The 24144-nt window shown below is 35.3% G+C and overlaps 1 protein-coding gene across 3 annotated transcripts; it reads left to right on the top strand.

Moving 5' to 3' along the window:
* The first annotated feature begins 2655 nt into the window (after positions 1 to 2655).
* LOC8287223 (chloroplast envelope membrane protein) lies at positions 2656 to 23570 on the top strand. 3 transcript variants are annotated; one of them, XM_048370829.1, is made up of 7 exons: positions 2656 to 3678; positions 4756 to 4841; positions 7229 to 7402; positions 10374 to 10488; positions 12589 to 12686; positions 21613 to 21748; positions 22943 to 23178. In XM_048370829.1, exons 1-7 carry the CDS (start codon positions 3031 to 3033, stop codon positions 22997 to 22999), a joined length of 1314 nt encoding a protein of 437 aa, XP_048226786.1. In that variant the 5' UTR covers positions 2656 to 3030; the 3' UTR covers positions 23000 to 23178. The 3 variants fall into 3 exon arrangements, with proteins under 3 accessions (XP_048226786.1, XP_025015117.1, XP_015581610.1); XM_025159349.2 differs by lacking the exon at positions 22943 to 23178 and adding an exon at positions 21856 to 22922; XM_015726124.3 differs by lacking the exon at positions 22943 to 23178 and adding an exon at positions 23255 to 23570 and having other exon boundaries at positions 2659 to 3678.
* The last annotated feature ends 574 nt before the right edge of the window (positions 23571 to 24144 follow it).

Here is a 24144-nt window from a genome sequence, read left to right as displayed (position 1 = left end):
GATCCAGCCTATGCCTACTAAAAACCACCCTCCGCCCTTATAAATGGTATGGATGAATGAGCATAGCTTACCTAGCGTTGAGCGTAAAAAAAGCAGTTCACAAAATGTATTTTAAGTAATTGCCCCATGTGTATTTTCTTTTAATTACTCAAATTAATAATACAACTAAAGTTTCTTCTACCAACATAGATTGAAGCAAAGATGGCGTTTCTAATATATTCAACCTAAATATTTTCATAACAACTACTATTATTAAATTGATATGATAGTCAACTAACAATAATAATTGAAACTAATAAAGATATGAAGGTAAAGAAATCATTCATCAAATAAATAAATAAATAACAAGGCTCATACATAAGTAAAAAGGCTAAAATAAACACTTATGAAAACTAGTCTAATATATTTAACTCAATGATCATGGTATTAAATAGAAAAACATAAAAAAGACTGAAAATTAAAGCTCCCTCTAGATCCAAAAGTTTCTCAAGGTATGAAGATGATTAGTCCTCATTCTCCTCTTCATGAAAGCTTCTTAGATCTTAAAAGAACAATAAAAATTAATACTAAAATGTTTATTGAATATGAACTATAGAAAAAATTGCAGAAAGAAGAATGATGGCTAAATACATATGAGAGATATAACAGAGAGCAGATAGGAGAGACCTCCCTCCTCTTTCAGAACTAGGTATGCAGAGATATATAGAGAAGAGTCCTCCTCTAAATACAAGACTTATAAGAGTTATCCTCAACAATTCTTAACTATCATAACTTAAGTAAATAACTAATGATAGTCCATAATTATAAAAGACTAATTAATCCCCCTTTAGGCTTTATATTATTTGGCCAGACCTGTGGAAATAGCATTCGACGGGCCTTTAATTCTGGTTTTCATATATCCGTCTTTGGCTAATATTATCTGCAATTGGACAATTAAGCTAAAGTGAAGTAAAAATATATATTTCCACCATATTATATATAGAAAACATATCATTAAAGCTTTAAAATATCATAAATAACTATATATATTGGACCTATCACTAGTACGTGATAAATTAAACTGTTTAGTAAAATTTTATTAGCACTTGTTGTTAGTATAGTAAATGACCATCAATAGTATAATTTATTTTTTAGATATATTTTGTTTTATGATAATATTTTTAATGATACGAATTAACAAAAAATAGCTTATAATAATTAAAAATATTATAATTAATTTTGTCTAACTCAATTGTTTTTATTATTAAAAATATTTACAAAAATTGTTCTAAAGTAGGTACTAAAATTTAAATTTCATTAATTTAAAAATTATAATTTTAAATGTCATAATTAGAAACATCATGATTATTTAACTATTAATTATTATCTTAAAATAATAATTATTTATCATAAATTATAAAAAATTAATTATATGAGATCAACTTAAAGTAAGTTACTATTGATATGTTTTAATAAGGATATTATTGTTCAAATAAATAAAAAAATTTAAATTAGCTATCAATTGATAAAAAAAAAATTATGAAATGGATGTGATAAAATCAACAGCTTATTGAGACTAAATCAGCTATTAGTTAATATGCTTTTTCTCTTTCTAAAATCCAATTTTTATTAAGAGTCAAAATACATACATGTATGATTGTTCATTAAACTCATGCGTTTTGGACTTAGAAATATAATACATTACATACTTGAGTTCATTATATAATTGAAAAATATTTACAAATACTTTAAAATCAATAAAAAACTAATAGTTTACCCGTATGTTGCACAATCGTTATTATTATTATTTCGATTATGAAATCAAGTCTATAGATACAACTTAATAAATTTTTTAATATTTAATATTGATTTATAATATTTTAAAAAATAATAGTAAATTTAACTATTTTTAAATGTTCTTAATTTTTAAAAAATATTATTAGTGCATTAATATAAAAATTATTATTAAAATATTTATTTATTAATTCTAATATTATGTAAATTAATAATATCAATATAATTGATATTACTATTTTTAAAATTAAAAATTATTATAATAATTAATTAATATTTAAAAATAGTATCTTTTATAATTGAAATCATTATCTAATCAAAAAATTTATTTATTAGTTAATGTGATATTAAAATATAATTAATATGCTATTTTTTAGAATAATCATTATCTAATTAGAAGACTAATCATTATCTAATTAGAAAACTAATTTATTATTAATATATTATTTCTTAAGATTAGAATGAGTGTTTAATTAGAAATATAACTTATTAATTAATAAATTAATAAAAAAATTAAAATTATACATAAGTTTGAGTCCCCTGTGTCAAAATTAAATATACATATCAAGACAATAATTTTATGTATAAAAAATTAAATACAAATGTCAAAAAAATACTATCTTCTAGTTTTTTTTTTTAATTTCTGGTGTTATTTTTTAAATATTTTTCTATTATTTTTCAATTGTTATTTATTACTTTTCAATTATTTTATTCAAATTATAACTAAAAACAAATTAAATAAACCGTAATTTTAGAAAATAATTTAAAAAATCAAATTTTTATATTTTAACACATTAAAAAAAAAAAATCATAAATTTGATAAAATATCGGTATTATAATTTGCCCTCCGGCTGCCATTTCTACTTAAATCCAAAAGCGGTGATCCACGGGGCACGACGAGTACGGGTTTGGTTAGCCCTTCATGGGCGGAAAGCCCACTCCAGAAGGATAATCATGTAATTTGGAAGAAAATGTGTATTAGAATCCTCTCTATCCCAAAACCGTTATCCTCTTTCCTTTAAGCTTCTGTCTTTTCTCTGTGTTAAAGGGTTAGTTGGTTTCGTCAGTCTTTGAGCAGTTCCCATGTCTTCTTTTGTTATGATTTTGGCTTTTTGATGATCAATTTGGTCAATAAGCTTTAGTGATATAATGCCTTTCTATGTTGTTAGTAAGCAGCTTAGTGGTCCGTTTAGTGCAATTTGTAGTCTTCTGTTACTGTTATTGCTTTGAGAAGCCAGAAAATGCAGGCTTCAGTACATGTTATTCTTAATGAGCACTTCAATGGTTTTACCAAGTTTAGTCTTTATTGACCAAAACCCATATAGGAATTCTATTTCTAGTTCTACTTCTACTTGCTCCAATTTTTTAATTCAGTTTAGTAGAAGGAGGGGATTTTGTGAGTTAGTTCCAAATGCAAAGAAGAAGAAGAAGAAGAATAGGAAAAGAAGTTGGTGGCAAAGGTTCTTTTTTGATGATGATGGCAACTGGCTTGGTTTAAAAGATGATGATATGCTTGAGACTGAGACTGAGTTTTCAGAGAGTAGTTCAAGTGTTGAAATTTTGTCTGAAGAGGAGAAATTTGAAGCATGGAAGAGGAGAGCTGAGGCCATCGTGGAGTTGAGGGAAGCACAAGAAGACATGTTGAATGAGGAGAGTAGGAGGTGGGAGGACTGGATTGTGGATGATTCTCATAATAATAATGTGAACGGTTCTTGGTGGAGTCAAGATTTGGATGGTGGTGGCAATGGTGCAATCGGTGGCTCAGCAGACGATGTGGGGTCAGATCCTAGTGACTTGGTTCCAGAGAAAGGGTTTGTTGAGTCTGTTAGAGATTTGGTTCTTGGTGGGGAAGAGGAGGATTTGCTTTATGAAGACCGAATTTTCCAATATGCCTCCTTGAATTCGGTATGCATTTAGCTATAGCTTTGAGTTAGTGTGCTTTTCTGCCATCCTGCCTTTTATTGTCAATGGTTATGATGTGTTTATATGCAATCATTTTAGTGATCAGAATTGGCACTTGGGCCTATAAAGCTTTTGGTGTTTTCATCTGTATTTCATTACATGCATATGCACACCTCTGTGATAACCTTCTAAGAAACTAAAACTAAAATTCTCTCTTCAATGCAATGGTTTTAGCAGCAACATTGGTTTTACTTAGTATTGCATTATTTCTGATCCAACTGAATGTGCAGGATGAGTAGATCCAATTCTGTAATTCAAATAATATACTGTCAGGATTTCATGCTGATAAAGAATTTAACAATTCTAACAGTACTTAAAATGTTGATTGTTCAATATTCGACAATAATGTGCTTAGAGAATGTGTAGTGGAAAGGATGGTCTGAAATCGAATGGAATGTAGTTCACTGTTCTACTTGGTTTGTTCCATTTTGTTCTATTACATTCTATGTAATGTGAGCTTGTATTTTCCAACCCTCCTTTGATTGAACTTGTATTTTGCTGCAGCGGAATTTAAAAAATTGCATATAATTTGAAAGCAGAGGATTTCAATACAACATACCATTGGGATTTGGTTATATATGCAGTAGAATTAGATACATTTTGTTTTACTTAACTAAAAGTTGAGAACATTGATTGATTGAAGTTTATGGTAATCAAACTGCTTATAATAGAAAACCAAAAGAAAAAAGAAAAGGAAAAAAAGGAAACAGGAAATATAATGGACAATGAAGAATACCTGGGTTGTTGTTAAATATGACTTCTGTTGAACCTTTGCTAATATCACATGCCTTGTTAGTAGCAAAACTAACTAGCAGCTTTATATGATGGGCCTATAATCTTAGATGCCTTATTTCATAAGACCTTGCAACTATAGAATTTCTTTTTATTCTAGTTCTTTTAATCTGTACTCTGTCAACAAACCTGATTTTCGTTTGGTACTTTGAATAAATGCTTTCTGATCCACATTTGTTTTTATCAATACATGACTTTACACCCTAGACATATTCATCCTTTTTACAGGCTAAATTTCTCGCAGTATTGATATTGATTCCTTGGGCACTGGATTTTGCTGTTCATGACTATGTTCTCATGCCCTTTCTGGACAGGTAATGATTAGGACTAAATGGTTCTTCCTGAAGTGGAATCTCTTGTCTCTTTAGTGTCCATTGCAGTTATATAACTAATAGGTTTGTTGATCTCTATCTGATATGTTTAAAATAATGCTTGTGCTGAAAGCTAAATTTTAGCTTTTCACTAATACCATTATAAAGAGAGGAAGGGGACAGTCATTTCCTTTTTCAGTAAAAAAATCTGAGACCAACCAAGACCCTATAATGGAGCACCCTGTAAGAGCATCCCCAATGGTGCTCTTTATTCTAAAGAACATAATTTCTATAATAAAGAGCATCTTAAGGAATATTCAAATATTAAAAGTAAATCATTTATTTAAGTCCAATAGACTCGTTATATTTTATTCTTTATCTTGCTTTTATTTCTATAAACATTAATAGTTTGAATTTATCTTTGCTTTACATTTTAACATTTACCGATAGGAAAACAAGAATTACAAATATCAATTAAATCAAATGCATAGAAATTTATCGTGTATTTACTAAATATAGAGTAGAGAGTGAAGTTTGACTCTCCATATGTAGAGAGCCAAGTTGACTCTCTATTTTATATTTAAAGAATAAAGAGTGTGTTGGAGGGTTATTTTATGATACGACTCTTTAAAATAAAAAGTTTAAACATATCTAAAGAGTGCATTGGAGATGCTCTAAATATGTAATTTTTTTATCATATAATAGCATCCGCCTTTAGATAAGTAAAGATTGAATAAAGTTCACTAAAGGTTATTCTCTTGCAATCACGGTAGAGGTCTCCTTTCAGCTTCCTCGTTCTACATTTTTAAATTCCAAAAGGGAGACCACCCCAATTCTGAATGTGGGTTCAAATTAAACCTAGAATGGTATTATCTTTCAAGGAAAAGTCTTTTATCCTTTTTCAAACATTTATAATTACAAATGCACAATTATTATTGTTTGTATCCTTAAGTACAAAGTTCATCCACAATACTGAAGGAGTTGCACAATATAAATGAAATGTTGTATTATCATTGTATGTGATTTGAGGAACGCTATTGATTGATTATTTATTGAGTAAATTAAAAAACCCTCGAAGTTAATGGTGACACACTTGTTGACCCTCTGGTTTTCAATAATACATTATGGCTCTTATTATATTTTGGTTTAGAAATTAAAACATCCTTTTGTTAATAAACACTGTTTCATTATTTTAAATGGGTTTATTGTTCCAAAATTGATCCTGCAGTAACAATAAATAACTAATTTAATATTTTCCCAGTTCTTTTTTCTCATTTTGAAATATCTACATCTTTTTCTTAGTTTGAGACTCTGATTTGGTAGATTTATTGCTTACCTTATAAATACTACTTCCACCGTCATCCATCTCTCCTTTGTCTCTCAACTTTCTCTGTCATTTCATCGTTTTGTGCATTATACGCATACCTCACAATCAAACCTCCTGCTATTCAAGCTTCGGAAGCTTGTAGACCTTAAATGGTACAAAACCAGAAATAGGTTGCAAATGGAATTGAGTAATTGGGTCGTAGCATCAACTGACTATGGTATGTTCATGAACAACAACAAGCACAACATCAATAACAACCATATCAAGAGAGTTAAAAGATGGGTTTAGCCTTGAAATTTCTGCTATTCAAGCTTCAGAAGCTCATAGACCTTAATGGTAAAAAACAAGAAATAGGTTGCAATTGGAATTGAGTAATTGGGTTGTAGCATAAACTGACTATGTTTCATGAACAACAAAAAGCACAACATCAATAACAACAATATCAAGAGAGTTAAAAGATGGGTTTAGCCTTGAAATTGACTATTTCTTGAATTACTTTCCATTTGAGTTTGGAAATGATTGTTAATGAAATTTTTTGGCAAAGGAACCGCCGAGGAAATATTTTTTCCTTAGTTGAAGTTGCTTTGTTATTATGTGTTTCTATATAGAACTATTCTTTTTTCTTTTGGTTTCTTGTGACTCTTATAAGATGTTGTGTTATGGATGGAGACTAGGGAGAGTGACAGTGAAGCAAACACAGGAACAGAAAGAGAAAGAGAGAGAGAGAGATGGAGAGGCCAAGCTGTCACATAGACATAAACATAAAAGAAGTAGTACAAGATCTGAAAGAGGGATACTTCATAATTTTCTATGCCATCTAACAGCAAATTTTAACAGCAGGGTGTATTAACTGATAAACTAAAGTCTAATGGATGTCATATTGTATTATTGAAAACCAAGGGGTCGACTAGTGTATTGACATTAACCTCGAGGGATTCTAGTAATCTACTCTTATTTATTTATTTCAGCTACAGCGAGCATAACTGCTTGACAGTTAGTTATTTCTTCGACTGTTACTGAGCTCACTTGAAGTTATGAACTTTTTTCACCATCCTATGAACAGGTACGTGAAGACTGTACCACTTGCTGCGCAGATGCTTGATGTAAGAAAAGATCAGAAGCTTGAAATGGTTAAGGAACTAAAGACAGAGCAAGCTAGATTGCGGCTTGAAGTAGAGATTGGTAAATCTCCACCTCTTTCTGATGAGGAGGTCTGGTGGGAGCTACGGCATAAAGCGTAAGAGCAACACTGTTATGTGCTTCTTTTGCAACTTTATTTTTTCCTTTTTGTGCTACCTTGTACATCAATTAATCATTTATTTGATAGAATAGGTGTACAAATAAATAACATTATATGATAGGCAATCCTGCTTCATAGATAATGTAAAATGTAAGTTAAACCTACTAAAGAACGAGCAGTAGTGTTCAATTGTCAGACATTTGACCCTGAGGATATTGTAAAAGTCGCTACTATTTTTCTGACTACTCCATTGATTCTATGTATGATTGATCTTCTGTGCATTACTACTCTCCTATTTTCTACACCTCCTGCAGTATTAGGTAGACTGTTGAAGTGGTCGCTAAGAGATTCAAAATCTGTATTCTGAGCATGAAATTGTCACCAGTAATAGCTTAAAATTTAGGATGAATGTATTGGAAAGAACCAAGGCAGATATCACGGATTGAAATAAACTCACTTGAAGGTGCTAGCTGATTCTTCTCAAAATGCTTTAACATTGCCTTTACTGGATTGTGATTCTACATTAGTAAGGATTTACATATTATGACTGATGTATACTCATTATCATGGATTAGCAAATCTGTTCACCACATTTAATTAATGGACTAACGGTCTTTAATAATATGTTCATTGCTAAAGCTGGCTAAACATTATGCAGACTAACCAGCATCTAGACTCTTGCTGTTGTTGTTAGGCATGTGATGTCAAATTATTCCTGCTTTAGAATGAGATATCCTTTTTGAGAGAATTCCGATTGATGTTTGCTGTTAGAATTGGGTAAGAAAAGAGAAAGAAAACACGCTGAGTTGGCATTGGTTGGAAGATTACCAAATTTCCAAGGAAAACATTATAGATTGTCTGGGGTTTCATCAAATTTGAAGTTTGTATACTTAAATACCAATAAGATCATTACAATCTTTGCATTTTTAGTCATGGTTGGACTGCTCCCCCTTTTAGTAGTTATTTTATACTTTAGACAGTAAATAAAATAAAATAAAATAACAACAAAAATCATGCCTTTCAGTTTCATTTTTATATCTTGTTTTCTCTAAGTGAAAACTACCTTACTCCAACCTCACGCTTTAACACCTTCCCTTGGAGTTGATTTCTTCAATCATCTTCATTCAGTTCATGCACAATTTCACTTTTCCATAACCCAAATGTTTTCTTGTGTTATATAAGTGTTATGCAAAATATCATTGCTGCACAGTTAGCTTCAGACTAAATAGACATGTTATGTTTACTGATCATTTCTTTGCCACAGGCTAACATTCATTCTGACTAGTTATATTCTTGTTAGGTCTATTCTAGCTTTTCACACTGGAGATACCTAAACATTTTCTCTAGCTTCCGTCTGCAGGTTTCCACTGTGCCGTATAGATATCGTCCTCTCTGCATTTCACTCATCTACATTAACCATTTGCTTCTTCTTGCACTAAAAATTATCTTAAAATATAAATAACCAGTTAATTGGTTTTTCAGATAACCATACAAATTCCTCCCAATAGTAAAGCTATATTGACCAACAAGGGTCACTTCACTATCTTAAAGTGCACATAGTTACCTCAAAAGAATTTTGGCATAAGGTTTCTCATTGCATATATAATAACTTGACCAAGAAAAAATGCATTAGCATGCAAAGACGTAAAAAGACAGTCTTGTTAAATATATGCTTGGCTATTCCTTGTAATCTTTATGTAGCATGAGTTTCTATAGTTGTATATTCAACTTTTTACATATTGACCTGTAGATTAGAAAATATTTTGAATAACATTTTTATGAACGCAGTTGAAATGTGAGGAAAAATTTTCACCATGCATAAGAAACAAACTTTGTAATGTAAGCTAAGCTTACCTTAGATGTATATGAAACATTGTTGTATGGCTTTATCTGCATAATGTCCAGAAGCCTATTTGCAACACTTTACTCATATACATCTAATTTAATCTGCAAACTGCTGCTGTAAATAATGATCCCATGACTGCTGATAAAGTCGACTCCTTTCTTAACTGTTTGCTAGATAGATGGTTGTAGACTGTTTATTATTTGCAAATATGGCTTTAATAGATATCTGGACAGAGAAAATGAACATCATAACCTCTACAAGTAGTTCTTCCAATGCTATGGCTTCTATTCCATCTGATCTCCACTTGTTATCTTTATTGAAATTTTGAAATAGTTAAAAATAGTTTAAGTAATTTAAATAACCACAACTTTGCTTCTTCTATGCAAAGAAAGTAGTCAGTAGATCCATCTGTCTCGTATGTATTCGTGTAATGATGCTGAGGTTGCTTTTGTGGCAACACACTACATCTTCTCTTAAACCATTAATGTTTAACATAAAACGAGGGAAATGCCAATTGCCCTTCCTGATAATAGTTGAAATTTTGTGATTTTAGGAAATAAGATTTATGTTAGTAGTACACATTTGGAAGAATATATAAGAAACTATTTTCAGTTTACTTAGCTCTGCTCCTTTTGCATGTGGGGAGAAATGATTGACTGTTGCAAACTGGTGAACTATCTCTTTTCTCAGGATTATAAATTGTAATTCTTTGAAAGAACAGGAACCAAAAAGTGAACTGTTCTCAAATGTAGCTTTCTTTTTGTTCAGATAGTACCCGTGTTATATCCTTTCTATGATTATTCCCATCATGTCCCCATATTTACATGTGAAGCATGCCGCTGTTATCTTTCCCCTTCCATTCAACTGAAAATAAATAAATAAATAAAAATATGTAAACAAGGTGAAACTGTGTTCATCAGATAAGAGTTTGTACATATACTTGAAAAAATTGCAAGTTTCATATCAAATTTCAGGTATTGATTTTGTCAGAAACACAGTTACATATGCTATGTATATCTATGTATATATTTGTTTTTCACCAATACAAACACCTTGATGAAGTTTTCCGTGTAAATATATGTGGAGCTACTCTTATTAGCTTTTGTTTATTTACTTCACCAGGTTAGAGCTACGAGATGAGTGGAGATTAGAAAACCGTCGAGCATTTGCGAACATATGGTCGGATATGATATTTGGGATCTCATTATTCGTCCTTTTATACTTCAATCAGAATAAAGTGAGTTACATATTACTCTTTCTGCATGATGTCTCTATAAATGTATTTTATATAACGGTCAAAGCTCATTCTCATCACTATCCTTGTCATGGTTGTCATCATCCTAATCATCTAGCAATTAAAACGAGCAGAAGCAGATGCAAGAAAAAAGCTTGGATAATCACTTCAATATGAAAGGATATCATCATTAGTAACTGGAGTAGATTGAACTTGATAATAAAACCTGAACCATAAAAGGAGCACAGTAGGTCTTTGTTGGGCAATGAGGTCATAACTGTATTTTTTGAAAATAGGTATTCTTTGAAATGCTATTGCACAAAGCAGTATGAAATTTTTTTCCAAACAGGTCAAGTCTTACTGTAAAATAATCTTAAATGCTTGTAATTAACAAAATTAATCTGATTCTTTTCTCAATAGTAAACGCCAAACATGCTGATTTGTCAAAGACTGACAAGTTGTATAATTCCGATAAAATAAAATCATGGACCACCAGATTAGTCACAGATTCTCCTGCTAATAATCCCCAAAATCAAGATTGTCCCACTAAATACATACCTCTTGTTTAGGGAAAAAATTTCTCAAATTTACAACCCAAGCACTCTTTTGGGAAAGGATAAACCAGAGGGAGTATAAAACCTTTTCCTATTCACATAAAGAACCAAAAGCAAGCAAAACTTTGTTTTACAGTTCCTATTATGCATGTGCAAATGGATGGCTACCATCCTACTATTTTTATTCTCAAAATGCTTTCGAAGCCATTTGTTTTGCTTTTCATTTTTATATAAGTTGTTTCTGCTCATCTTGGGACAATCACGACCAACAGAACTAAGCTTATATACCTCTGGTATGGCTTGGTGGGTCTCTAGTTAAAGGTGAAAATGGCAGTTAAGAGAGGCATGTGAACCTTTTCTAGTATCTGTTAAGTTAAAGGAACTTAATGGATTTTCATGATCTAGATATATTGAAGGATTAACATGATCATCCATCATCAAACCAAGTTATGACTTTGTATTCGATGTCCTAAAAATATAAATATATTGATATAGACTTAAATTTTTAAGCATTTTCGGACCATGAAAATTAACAAATGATATGCTAGCTATTACTCTATATTCAATATTATTGTTTTTAGTGGTCTATAGTATTTATTTGTATGAATGAGCGTATTTAGAATCTTATGTTATTTCATAAGATTTATATTTCCCAAGTATATTAAAGTTATTGTATTTTAATGTATTATTTAACATGTGGTGAGTAAAAGTGGCAGAAATATATCATGTAAACATTTCTATTTTATACCAAGTTTTTAGTCAATATCTATATCTTCAATTTTTATCAATATATCTATCGATATTTGAATATGACATATTTTAAAAAGTTTCATATATATTTTAATTGTTGAACGTTTCATTCTCATGTGTTTTACTCATGAAATATTCAATTTGTTTGCAATAAATATACTTAATATTGAAATATATAGATTTACATTAAGATATATTGACATTTATCGAGATAAATTTTGATACATTGAAGATATCACTAGAAATAATGCTAAAAGGATGTCACAATTAAATATCATATTGAGATGCTCCAAATCGTAACGTATCAATTGATAAATGAACTCGAACAATAACTAAAATTACAGTCCATGCCTTTACTTACTTTTCTAGTTGGATTGGAGTGTAATTACTATAATCTTGTCAGGAATCTATTTGAATAGTTGCCAGCCTAGATGGCATAAGATTGTTGGTTGTTATATTTATACTGTATCAATAATGAAACTTCCAACTTTTTGTGACTCTGTACACTTTCTTCATCTCATCTATCTTCAATGCTATAAGAAATTGATTATTAGCTTTTTGTTAAAAAATGGACCTACTTTGTTGTCTTTGTCCATATGCAATGTGTTAAGTTGTTGTTAGTTGTCAGGGGCTTAATGCAAGATACTCTATGTAGCCGGTGAATATGTTTTGACTTATAGTTAGATAAGCACCTACGTTTTCTGCTTAGGTACTTAAGGAAGAATTATATTTATCTTGGTCCTGTATTTGAGTGTTGGTTTATTGACTGTTAACGTTCCCCTTGATTCAATTTTTGCAGGTAGCTTTGCTGAAATTTACTGGATATAAGATAGTAAATAATGTTTCAGACACTGGGAAGGCCTTTCTGATTATCCTTATTACAGACATTTTTTTAGGGTAATACCACCTGCTCTTTACTTGTGATTGCATTAATATATTTGTTTTAATTGTCATATTTATTTCACTCATGATCATTGAGTTTATCACTAAACTTCATCATGGACAGTGAACTTCAATTTGTATCATTAGATACTGAACTTGTTTTTTGTTTCATCAAACCATTGTCAATTTTTCAAATAAGGCCATTTAACAGAATGTTTCGAATTGTCTTCTCTTCTGAGGTCTATCATTATATAGGCAAGACTACCAACTATACAAGGAAAATAAAGTTGTACATGCTAATTACATGAAATGATCCTAGGGAGCTATATATGGCAAGCTAAATCTCCTTCCTGTGAGAGTGTATACAACCTAGATTAACAAATCAATTACAAGTATTTCTTCAAAAGTAATTTAGTTGTTGACCCGTCATTATTTATGGTTTTCTATTGACATCCCCCTTCAAACTGATGCGGTTTATCTAGAAGCATCAATTTGTTGGTAAGAAAATTATGTCAAATGTGGTGTGAGAGCCTTGGTGAAATTATCTGCCATTTAAAGATTGCTAGAACACGGGGAAGAGAAATAACTTGGGCCTCACAGATGAAGTGGCAATCACCTGGATGTGTTTAGTGTATTCATGGAAGATGGTATTGGCATAAATGTGAATCACACTATATGAAGAGGAGTAGGATAGCATGGTCAAACACCATGCTCAGCCAATAGCCCATGGGGCCAATGCATCTCAGCACAAGCTTGGGACATATGTCACACCGTGGAGCTCAAATCCAAATTTTTTTGCTGAGAGTGCTAGAGTAGTGCGGAATTCTCTAGAACACTCTAGAATAGTGTAGAACTCTCTAGAACACTCTGTAATGGTGTGGACACTTCTAGAACACTCTAGAATGGTGTAGACCCTTCTAGAATACTCTAGAAAGGTGTAGGTACTTCTTGTATATACTAGACTACTCTAGAATATTCTAGACATATGTAGACTACTCTAGAATATTCTAGACATGTATGGACATAGGTAGCATTCTAGAATATTCTTTTAAGGAGGTGTGAATGGTAGCGAAATTCTCTAGAACACTCTAGAATAGTGTAGAACTCTCTAGAATGGTGTAAACCCTTCTAGAATACTCTAGAAAGGTGTAGGTACTTCTTGTATATACTAGACTACTCCATAATATTATAGACACATGTAGACTACTCTAGAATATTCTAGACATGTATGGATATAGGTAGTATTCTAGAACATTCTTTTAAGGAGGTGGGAATGGTAGCCATTCATGCCTATAAATACCCCCCTCCGTTCCTCATTTGTACATAAAAAGGGTTAAGGTTAAGAACAAAGCAATACAAGCTTACATTTCCAAACTCTTGTGCTCCCTTTGTGCCTTTCTCTTAGGCATACTTGCGTTGGCGTAATTGCTACCATCTTGCCGAGTTTGGCATTTGTGGGAAGGCTTACTAGCAATCTTGACATCGAGTGAATCAAGTGAGCTAGGCCGCACGTGGGCGAAGTTTACGGATAAAACAAAACTCACGTGACAGTTGGTATCAGAGCGCGGTTGAGTTCTTTGGGAATTCTTGCACGAGATTATGGCCAAAGTTGGTGAGCAATCCACTTCTACCATTCCTCCCGCTCCAAGGGAAGGAGGAAAGGATAGCGGAAAGGGCCGTAGGGATAAGTCCCGCGACGTGATTGGCGCGATGGAAGAGAGGCTAGTCAAGGTGGAGACTACCATGTCTGATTGGGGGGATAAAATTGAAGACATGGACCTTTGCATCGAGAAGCTAGAGTCCAAGGAGGACGATAGGGAGCTTCGTGGGGAGATGCAAAGCGCTTTAAACGTTCTCGCCGACAGTTTAGCGAGGGACAATGAGGCTCTTAAGAAGTTGCTTGCCCAATGCATGAAGAATGTCGATAAGCTCGAGGTGGAGCTTAACTTGTGCAAGGCCGCATTAGCAAATAGTGGGGTAGCGCAAGTCACAACGGTGCACAAATTCGATGCTCCTAAACCAAAAGCCTATGGTGGGGCTAGGAGTGCGAGGGAGATCGACAACTTATGGAACTTGGAGAGATACTTTGATGCGGTGGGCATAGTGGATGAAGCTACTAAGGTAAAGTTCGTATCTCTCTATTTAAATGATGTTGCTACCGTGTGGTGGAGATGCAAGTGCGAGGATGTGAAAAAGGGTCTTTGCACCATTGATACATGGGACAATTTTGTGCGGGAGCTTAAGAAGCAATTCTATCCCGATAAAGCCGAGAAGGAGGCCAGGTCAAAGCTTTGATGACTCCAATATAAAGATGGCTACATTCGGAAATATGTGAAAGAATTCTCCGAATTGATGTTGGAAATTCCCGACTTAGGGAAAACAGAAGCATTCCATGCCTTTATCAATGGTTTGTCTCGGTGGGCTTAATTGGAGCTGGAAAGGCGAGGTGTGCAAGACCTTGCCATCGCGATGGCGATCGCCGAGTCCTTAATAGAGTTGAAGAAGAAGGACTTGTTTAAACCAAAGGTAAAGAAGTACGAAGGAAGTGACAAAGGTGGAGGAGATAGAGGAAGATCTTCTACCAAGGATGGCAAGGCTTCGTACAAAGACAAATACAAGTGGAAGAAGGAAGACCAGGGTGGTTCTTCTCCGAAAAAGCTTGCTTGCTTCATTTGCGATGGACCTCATCGTGCTTACGAGTATCCAAAGCGTGGGAAGCTTGGAGTCTTAGTAATCACCGACGAGGAGAAGCAAGAAGAAGAACGAAGAATTGCTTCCCTTTGACTCCTTAATGCCATCCAAGCTAAAGTGGAACAAAAGCCCCATGGTCGAATGTACGTGGAGACTAATATCGGAGGCAAAAGCATCCAAGCTGTGGTAGATACCGAGGCCGACACAGTGTACATGGCGAAGGAGGTGGCCGTATAGGACTGCCTTATGAAAAGGGGAAGGGCTATATCAAGGGTGTAAATGCTAAGAGGCTACCCATCATTGGCATAGCGAGAGGGACCAAGATTCGTATAGGCCAATGGCAAGGTAAGGTCGATATCACCATTTCTCCTATTGATGATCAACGTTTCTATCTTGGCATAGACTTCCTTGACATGGTGAAGGCATTCTTAGTTCCTTACGCTAACACCATGTGCATAATGGAGAATGACCAATCTTGTGTGGTGCCGATAAAGAGGGAGTTAAGCTAAGATATGATGGTATCGGCCATACAACTCTCCAAAGGGGTAAAAAGAAAGGAGCTAACTTTCCTAGCAACCCTCAAGGTGGAAGAAGGTCCCAATGATGATGGTGCCAAACTTCCAAGCCTTATGCAAGGCGTGCTCGACGAGTTCAAAGATGTTATGCCGCCCGAGTTGCTAAAGAAGCTTCCTCCACGACGAGAGGTGGACCATGAAATTGAGTTAGAATCGGGAGCCAAGCCACCCGCCTTTGCACCCTATCCTATGGCGCCTCCGGAGCTAGAGGAACTGAGGCAACTTAAGGAGCTACTTGATGCAGGCTACATTAGGCCATCCAAAGCTCTATATGGTGCACCAGTCTTGTTTCAAAAGAAGTATGATGGTTCTCTTCGGTTGTGCATTGACTATCGTGCGCTAAACAAGATCAACGTCAAGAATAAGTACCCCATTCCTCACATTGCCGACATCTTCGATCAACTTAGTAGTTCTAAGTGGTTTACCAAGTTGGATTTGCAGTCTGGGTACTATCAGGTGCGCATCTCTGAAGGACATGAGCCAAAAACGGCATGCGTGATGAGAAATGGATCCTACGAGTTCCTTACAATGCCCTTTGGCCTCACAAATGCACCGGCCACATTTTGTACTCTTATAAACAAAGTATTTGCTCTTTACCTTGATCGATTCGTTGTTGTTTATCTCGACGATATTGTTATATATAGCAACACCTTGGAGGAGCACGTAGAGCATCTAAGGCTAGTGTTCAAAGCCTTGCGCGATAATGAGCTCTACGTCAAAAAAGAGACATGCTCCTTTGCCCAACGAGAGGTGGCATTCCTTGAGCATATCATTGGCAATGGAAGGCTAAGGATGGATAGTTCAAAGGTGAAGGCCATCCAAGATTGGGAGCCGCCAACCAAGGTTACCGAGTTGAGATCCTTCCTTGGTTTGGTGAACTATTATCGAAGGTTCATTAAGGGCTATTCATCCATTGCCACTCCTTTGATGGATCTGCTAAAGAAGGGGCTTGCGTGGGATTGGTCTACGAAGTGCCAACAAGCCTTTGAAGGGCTAAAAAAGACCATCATGGAGGAGCTGGTCTTAGCACTTCTGACCACACAAAGGCATTCGAGATCAACACAGATGCTTCTGACTTTACTATTGGTGGAGTACTTATGCAAGAGGGGCATCCAATAGCTATCGAGAGTAGAAAGCTCAACGACACCGAAAAGAATTATATGGTGCAAGAAAAGGAGATGATCGCCATAGTGCATTGCTTGCGTACGTGGAGGCACTACTTGCTTGGAAGTAAGTTTGTTGTCAAGACCGGCAACGTTGCCACTAGCTGCTTTCAAACACAAAAGAAGCTCTCTCCGAAGCAAGCTAAGTGGCAAGACTTCCTTGCGAAATTTGACTATGTCAAGGAGTATAAGCTGGGTAAAGCCAACCTTGTTGCCAATACACTAAGCAGAAATGGGGAGCTTGCCGATATAAGCCGCCCTACGTGCAACCTGGTGGAGCGCATCAAAGAAGGACTAAAACATGATTCCATGGCCAAGAACTTCATGGCTCTTATTCGAGAAGGCAAGACTTAGAGATTTTGGCTAGAAGGGGACTTGCTTTACACCAAAAGGAGGAGACTATACGTGCCGCTCTATGACAATCTGAGGAAGGAGATCATTAAAGAGTGCCATGATAGCAAGTGGGCGGGTCATCCAGGTATACAACGAACAATGGCACTTGTGGAGAATGCCTACTATTGGCCTCGTATGAGGGAAGATATGGAAGCCTGCGTAAGGACTTGTCTTGTGTGCCAACAAGACAAGATTGAGCAATAAGCCCCAAGTGGTTTGCTAGAGCCACTTTCTATTCCCGAGAGACCATGGGAAAGTGTTTCCATGGATTTTATCGTGGGACTTCCTTTATCCGAAGGATGTGCATAGATCTCCGTGGTGGTGGATCGATTCTCAAAATATGGCATGTTCATTCCCGCTCCAAAAGCTGTCACCGCCGAAGAAGCAGCCCATCTTTTTATGAAGCATGTGGTGAAGTATCGGGGTGTACCAAAATCAATAGTGAGTGATAGAGATGCTCGCTTCACGGGTCGTTTTTGGACGGAATTGTTCAAGCTACTAGGCACCGACCTCAGGTTCTCTACAAGCTTGCACCCCCAAACCGATGGGCAAACCAAAAGGATCAATGCTCTCTTGGAGCTGTATTTAAGGCACTACGTGAGTGCCAACCAACGAGATTGGGCTAAGTTGCTTGACATTGCCCAATTCTCTTATAATTTGCAAAGAAGTAAATCTACGGGCAAGAGTCCATTCGAGATAGTCATGGGTCAACAACCTTACAGACCAAGCACTCTTGCCATGGACTAGTCAAGTCGAAGTCCACCCGCCTTCAAGCTTGTGAAGGAATGGAATGGGCAAGCTGATGTTGCTCGAGCCTACTTGGAGAAGGCGTCCAAAAGAATGAAGAAGTGGGCGGACAAGAAGAGAAGACCAATAGAGTTCGAGGAAGGGGCCAAGGTACTTGTCAAGCTATATTTTCATGGCAAAGCCGATGGACTTCATTGGGGTCTCAAAAGAAGATACGATGGACCTTTCCCCATTATTAAACGTGTGGGCAAGGTAGCGTACAAGGTGGAACTTCCACAAGGCATCAAGATCCATCCTGTTTTTCATGTGAGCATGCTAAAGCCTTATAGGGAGGATCTCGATGACCCAATCCGAGGTAGGTCGAAAAGAGCTCCTTTGAATGTGCGGGCTCAATATGATAAAGAGGTGGACTATGTCATCTCCCATTGTAAGGTGCCACAATCCAATCAACCCCCAATGACCGAGTTTCTTGTCAAGTGGAAGGGACTTCCCAAAAGTGAGGCAAGTTGGGAGTCTATTCGCGACTTGTGGCAATTCGAGGAGCAAATCAAAGCTTACGAGGAGAAGGCAACAGGGCCGTTGCCCGATTAGGTGGGGGAGAACGTCACACCGTGGAGCTCAAATCCAAAATTTTTTGCCGAGAGTGCTAAAGTAGTACGGAATTCTCTAGAACACTCTAGAATAGTGTAGAACTCTCTAGAACACTCTAGAATGGTGTAAACCCTTCTAGAATACTCTAGAAAGGTGGAGGTACTTCTTGTATATACTAGACTACTCCAGAATTTTATAGACACATGTAGACTACTGTAGAATATTCTAGACATGTATGGACATAGGTAGCATTCTAGAACATTCTTTTAAGGATGTGGGAATGGTAGCCATCCATGCCTATAAGTACCCCCCCTCCATTCCTCATTTGTACATAAAAAGGGTTAAGGTTGAGAACAAAGCAATACAAGCTTACATTTCCAAACTCTTGTGCTCTCTTTGTGCCTTTCTCTTAGGAATACTTGCGTTGGTGTAATTGCTGCCATCTTGCCGAGTTTGGCATTCGTGGTAAGGCTTACTAGCAATCTTGACATCGTATGAATCAAGTGAGCTAGGCCGCACGTGGGCAGAGTTTGTAGATAAAACAAAACTCACGTGACACATAGCTCTATATTTGGACTCAATAGAGGACTTAGATACACGGTCTTATTTCTTGCTTTTCTAGGAAATAAGAGCCAGTCCAAGAAACATACATTATCTGTAGTAGAACACTTAGTGTCCTTACTCCCAGCATAATCAGCACCATTGTATGCCACAAGATCAAGTAAGGTAAAAGCAGGATAAAAAAGTCCTCGTGAAGCTGTGCCATTTCCATGGACATACTGCATTATTCTTTGAATTGTAGCCATATGTAGATGCCTAGGAGAAGCCATTTTTTGACTGCCTGTGTAACTAGCAGGAATAGAAGTAGAAGATATAGTGGCAGAGAGGGCAGAAGTAGAGGTACCTGTCTTAAGTGATGGAAATCCGTATTGGTAAGGAGGACCAGTGACTCTAGAGGAGTGCTGTAAGGGAGCATATAGCAGGACAGGTGCGGAAGGGTGTCACGTGAGTTTTGTTTTATCCCCAAACTTTGCCCACGTGCGGCCTAGCTCACTTGATTCCCCCAAAGTCAAGATTGCTAGTCAGCCTTCCCTCGGATGCCAAACTCGGCAAAATAGCAGCAATTACACCAGCGGAAGTAAGCTTAAGAAAGTGCAACAAAGAGAGCACAAGAGTTTTGGAAAGGTAGGCTTGTATATTCTCTCTATACATCCTTCCTTCTCTATCTATCTTACAAATGAAGCATGGAGGTGGTATTTATAGGCATGGATGGCCACCATCCCACCTCCTTAAAAGAATGTCCTAGAATACTACTTGCATCCATACAAGTCTAGAATATTCTAGAATAGCCTACATGTGTCTAGAATATTCTAGAGTATTCTAGTATATACAAGAATTGTCCCCTCCCTTATAGAATGTTCTAGAAGTAGTTCTAGAAGTATCTACACCCTTCTAGAATATTCTAGAAGTATCTACATCCTCCTAGATTGTTCTAGAAAGTTCTAGATTATTTTAGAGTGTTCTAGAAGGTTCTACACCTTTCTAGAGAATTCTAGAGTATTCTAGAGAATTCTACACTACTCCAGAGTGTTCCGGAGAATTCCGCATTACTCTAGCACTCTCGGCAAAATTTTTTGGATTTGAGCTCCACGGTGTGACAAGGGGGGGGGGGGGGGGGGGGCAGCACTGGAGGTCTCTGCTGGTATACCATTCCTAGCTTGAACCTTGCAACCTAAACATGAGGAGCACTAGACTTAGAATTGAATCCTAATGTTTACTATTTGTGACCATGGAAGATAATTTTTACCATCCAAGCAATAGGCTGCGTCTCATACTCTGCAGTTCTTAGGAGGATTAGTGGAAGGGAACCACTGAAGATGCTGGGGCACTGGAATTTCTGACATTTTATAGGGACCAAAGGCCAAAAACTACAGAGAGAAAAAAGGGAGCACAGAAGGATTTTGTGATCAATAAAGAAGGCTCGATCGAGAACTGAACTAGGATGTTTTAGTAATAGACTTAAGAAACACAAGGCTTTGTACCATGAGAACACCAAAAATCCTTTTTGTTGATCTTCAATGTACATAAAAGAATGTTTATATACAGAAAAGAAAGAATCGTAGGAGAGGAAAATGAATCCTGAAAACAGAATCATAAAAATAAGGAAAGAATGAGAAAAGAATACCATCAAATATTCACATTAAACTTCATTTAGAATGAGATAATTCTTAGGAGCCTTGGGATCTCCAAATTTCCAATACTAAATAAGCAAGAAAGTTTTATAAAATATCTTTAACTGTAGAACTGGATTAAACATATTTTACTTGGCCATCTTGTCAAAATTTTGGTGGAAAATCTAATAAAATCAAGCCATGATGGACTTATTTTAAAAAGGGAAAAAAGAAGTTTAGTGCTGTTACTGATACATATTGTAGATTATTGATTACCAAGAATGAAATAAAACTCAAAATTGGCTATGATAGAAACTGTTTTAAAAAGTTGAATGGCCTAATGTTATACATGGCACTGAATGTGGAGGCTGTAATTTCATGTACTTTTGCATTCGATTTTTTTCCCAGTTTCCATTTAAAAAGGCTCCTATGCATAATAGTTCTCTTCCTCCCATGCTCTTGCAGCAGATGAAATCTACAAGTGTGTATAATTAGTAATTTTTCTTATTAGTATCTGTTCTCTCTTTCTCTTTGTCCATCTTATATTAAGAATTTTCACTCTCTTGGTTTTATAATGCTTATTGTTCCATGGCAAATCGCATACCTGCAGGTATCATTCTGAATCTGGTTGGCAGACATTGTTGGAGATACTTGTTGAACACTACGGCCTTGACATTGATAAGGCTGCTATTACTATTTTCATCTGCCTGGTTCCAGTTGTTATTGATGCATGCGTGAAGCTTTGGGTATGCTCTATGCTCTATTTTCTTTTTTACTCATATTTTATTTTTGTATCTTGCTGCTTCACTGAAGCTTTAGAACAACTTTCCCTTTGTTTTCTTTGATGGAGCAGCTGCATTTGGACAAAATGATTTCAAAAATACAGAAACTTTTTCTTTTTAAATGTAAACAGGCCCCTAAAAGATCGTTGGAGCTCTGATACCACTGTTGGATTTGTGAAGAAGAAGAAAATGAACATTTAAGAAACATAACATGGCAAATACAAAAACAGAAGGTTACCTAACAAGTATGGTTCACCATACTTTTGACTCTTTAACTTGTTTCCTTAAAACAAGGAGTTCCACTCCTTTTAAATAAACCATAAATATCTTAACAAATTTCAACTAAATCTCACATTCCAACATTAATCTAGGGGGAAAAGCTTTTGTTTTATTTAACACATTCTAACTAAAATATCAATTTGTAACAGCATATCTTGTTTGTCTGTCTGTTATCTGTGTGTGAACTGGAAACATGTAGCTCACTGAAAATTGGCTAAACCTATGACTCCAGATTCCAGCAATGACATTATCTTTTAATCGCTACATTTAAAGTTAATAATTTAAGCACAGGAACGGCGATGCATGAAGATATTAATGAAATGATTGAATTCTGAATCCATTTAATGTGTCTGTGTCCATGTGTCCTCCCAAGGCTAACTACTTTGCAGTGATTGTTTAACTAAGTTCTAATGAATCTTTTCCCGTGTAAGCTTGGTGTGCATAAAAATTATGCAAGCTAGGTGTGCATAAAAATTAGTTAAGGGCAGTTACGGAAAATGAACATAAGACAGAACAATATTTGCAGTTCAAGTACCACTGGCAGCCTGGATCTAAATCTGTGTCAAAAAGTACTATAAGCTAAGACTAAATTGTGTCAACAAATACCAAGATGCCTTGTGTGATTGGAAGTGCATGCAAAACAGCTGTAGAATACAAGGGTAGCATAGTCATAAACTATTTTCCTTTGTCTATGGGGCGGCCCTCTCAGGTAAGACTAAATTGTGGGACCTGCCACTGTGGTTTAAGGTGTATCTTTTCCTCTCTGATCTAAATAAAACTTCCAAAAATAGCTCAGTGTAAAAGCTAAAAATGCAAATAAGTCTTTGAATAATTATATCCTAAAATATTTATGTAAACACATATGATCTTATTTTGCAGAAGGGGAGATACAGCATGTATAGCAAGCATCATTTAGACATGTCAATCTCATATTAATATGTTGGTTTATGTGTTCTGCCATGTATTTCTTGGAAATTGTGTTCTTGCTAAGATTATGCAATGAGGTTCAGTAGAATCGGTTTATGCTGCTAGTCAAATAATGTAACCTAAAGAAATGATGCACTTTGCGGATAACCTTAAATTGGCAATTTATATCAGTACTAGCCACTACATAATTCTTTATTGCCTAGTGTAGTGTTCTTTTCCTCTATCATAGTCGCCAATCCTTTGCTTATTGTGTTTCTGTTACAGCTATTTAAATTCCTTCCAAGATTATCTCCAAAGGTGGCAAATATATTTCGTGAAATGAAGCGTCACTAGCGGGTTTCTGCTGCTTCTTGTTTTCCCCCATTATATATACACTGCATTTTCTTTTTCCCCCAACTTTTTTTAGCTCTCTTCTTGTATAGAGGCATTTTGGTTTGTTAGCATCAAAGACAACTGAAGGAGGTATCATGTTAGGCCATTAATCTATATGCAGAGGAACTTATAAATTATATGGTTGTTCAATAATAACTTTCATTCACTGATGATTCAGTGTCAATAAAAACTCATGATTTTCGTTTAATTACTCTCTTCATGATTACATTACACGTAAAATAACATGACACACAAAGCTGAAGGCAATGGTTGTATCTGGGAGCTTGGGCATGAGTGAGGTACTCATGAATTTAAGTCTTTGCCTGTACTTCATTCAAGGCTCTTCCTTTGTTTTTCTTTTTTTAATTTATTTTGGTGGTCTGATGGGAAGCATGTACTTCATCAAAGCTAAGTCAAGTCATACAAGACATGCTAGAAGGTGCAAGAGGAAGTTTTTAGTCACTCAAGAAAAGGAAAGGGATAAAGGCGCCAAATTATAGCATGGACCCCGGCCATGTAACTATATGGTCCAGCGTCCAAACGACAATATTTTAGAGAAATAAATAATATCACACGTGTTATTTAAATTCACTGGTTGCCGCATTTTCGAGCCTAACTTTTACTCTCTTTTTTTTTTATTTGATTTTGGACTTTTCGATTTATTTATTTTTTCTTCTGATAACTATTTTTTTATTTATATTTTGATTTTGTTAACTGGACAATTATCAAAATAAGTTAAGAATTCCTATATTAGTTTAAATTATTTAAATTTAACCTATTTA

This window comes from Ricinus communis, chromosome 2 (genome assembly GCF_019578655.1).
Source record: "Ricinus communis isolate WT05 ecotype wild-type chromosome 2, ASM1957865v1, whole genome shotgun sequence".
In the NCBI taxonomy this organism is placed as follows: Eukaryota; Viridiplantae; Streptophyta; class Magnoliopsida; order Malpighiales; family Euphorbiaceae; genus Ricinus; species Ricinus communis.
Note: the sequence above shows the minus strand (reverse complement) of the source record. Positions and strands in the feature narration are given on the sequence as shown.

Coding starts and splice junctions, on each gene's coding strand:
- LOC8287223 (XM_025159349.2), top strand. CDS start 3,031: ATGTTATTCTTAATGAGCACTTCAATGGTTTTACCAAGTTTAGTCTTT. Junction 7,403..10,373: donor TGGGAGCTACGGCATAAAGC/GTAAGAGCAACA, acceptor TTACTTCACCAG/GTTAGAGCTACGAGATGAGT. Junction 10,489..12,588: donor TATACTTCAATCAGAATAAA/GTGAGTTACATA, acceptor CAATTTTTGCAG/GTAGCTTTGCTGAAATTTAC.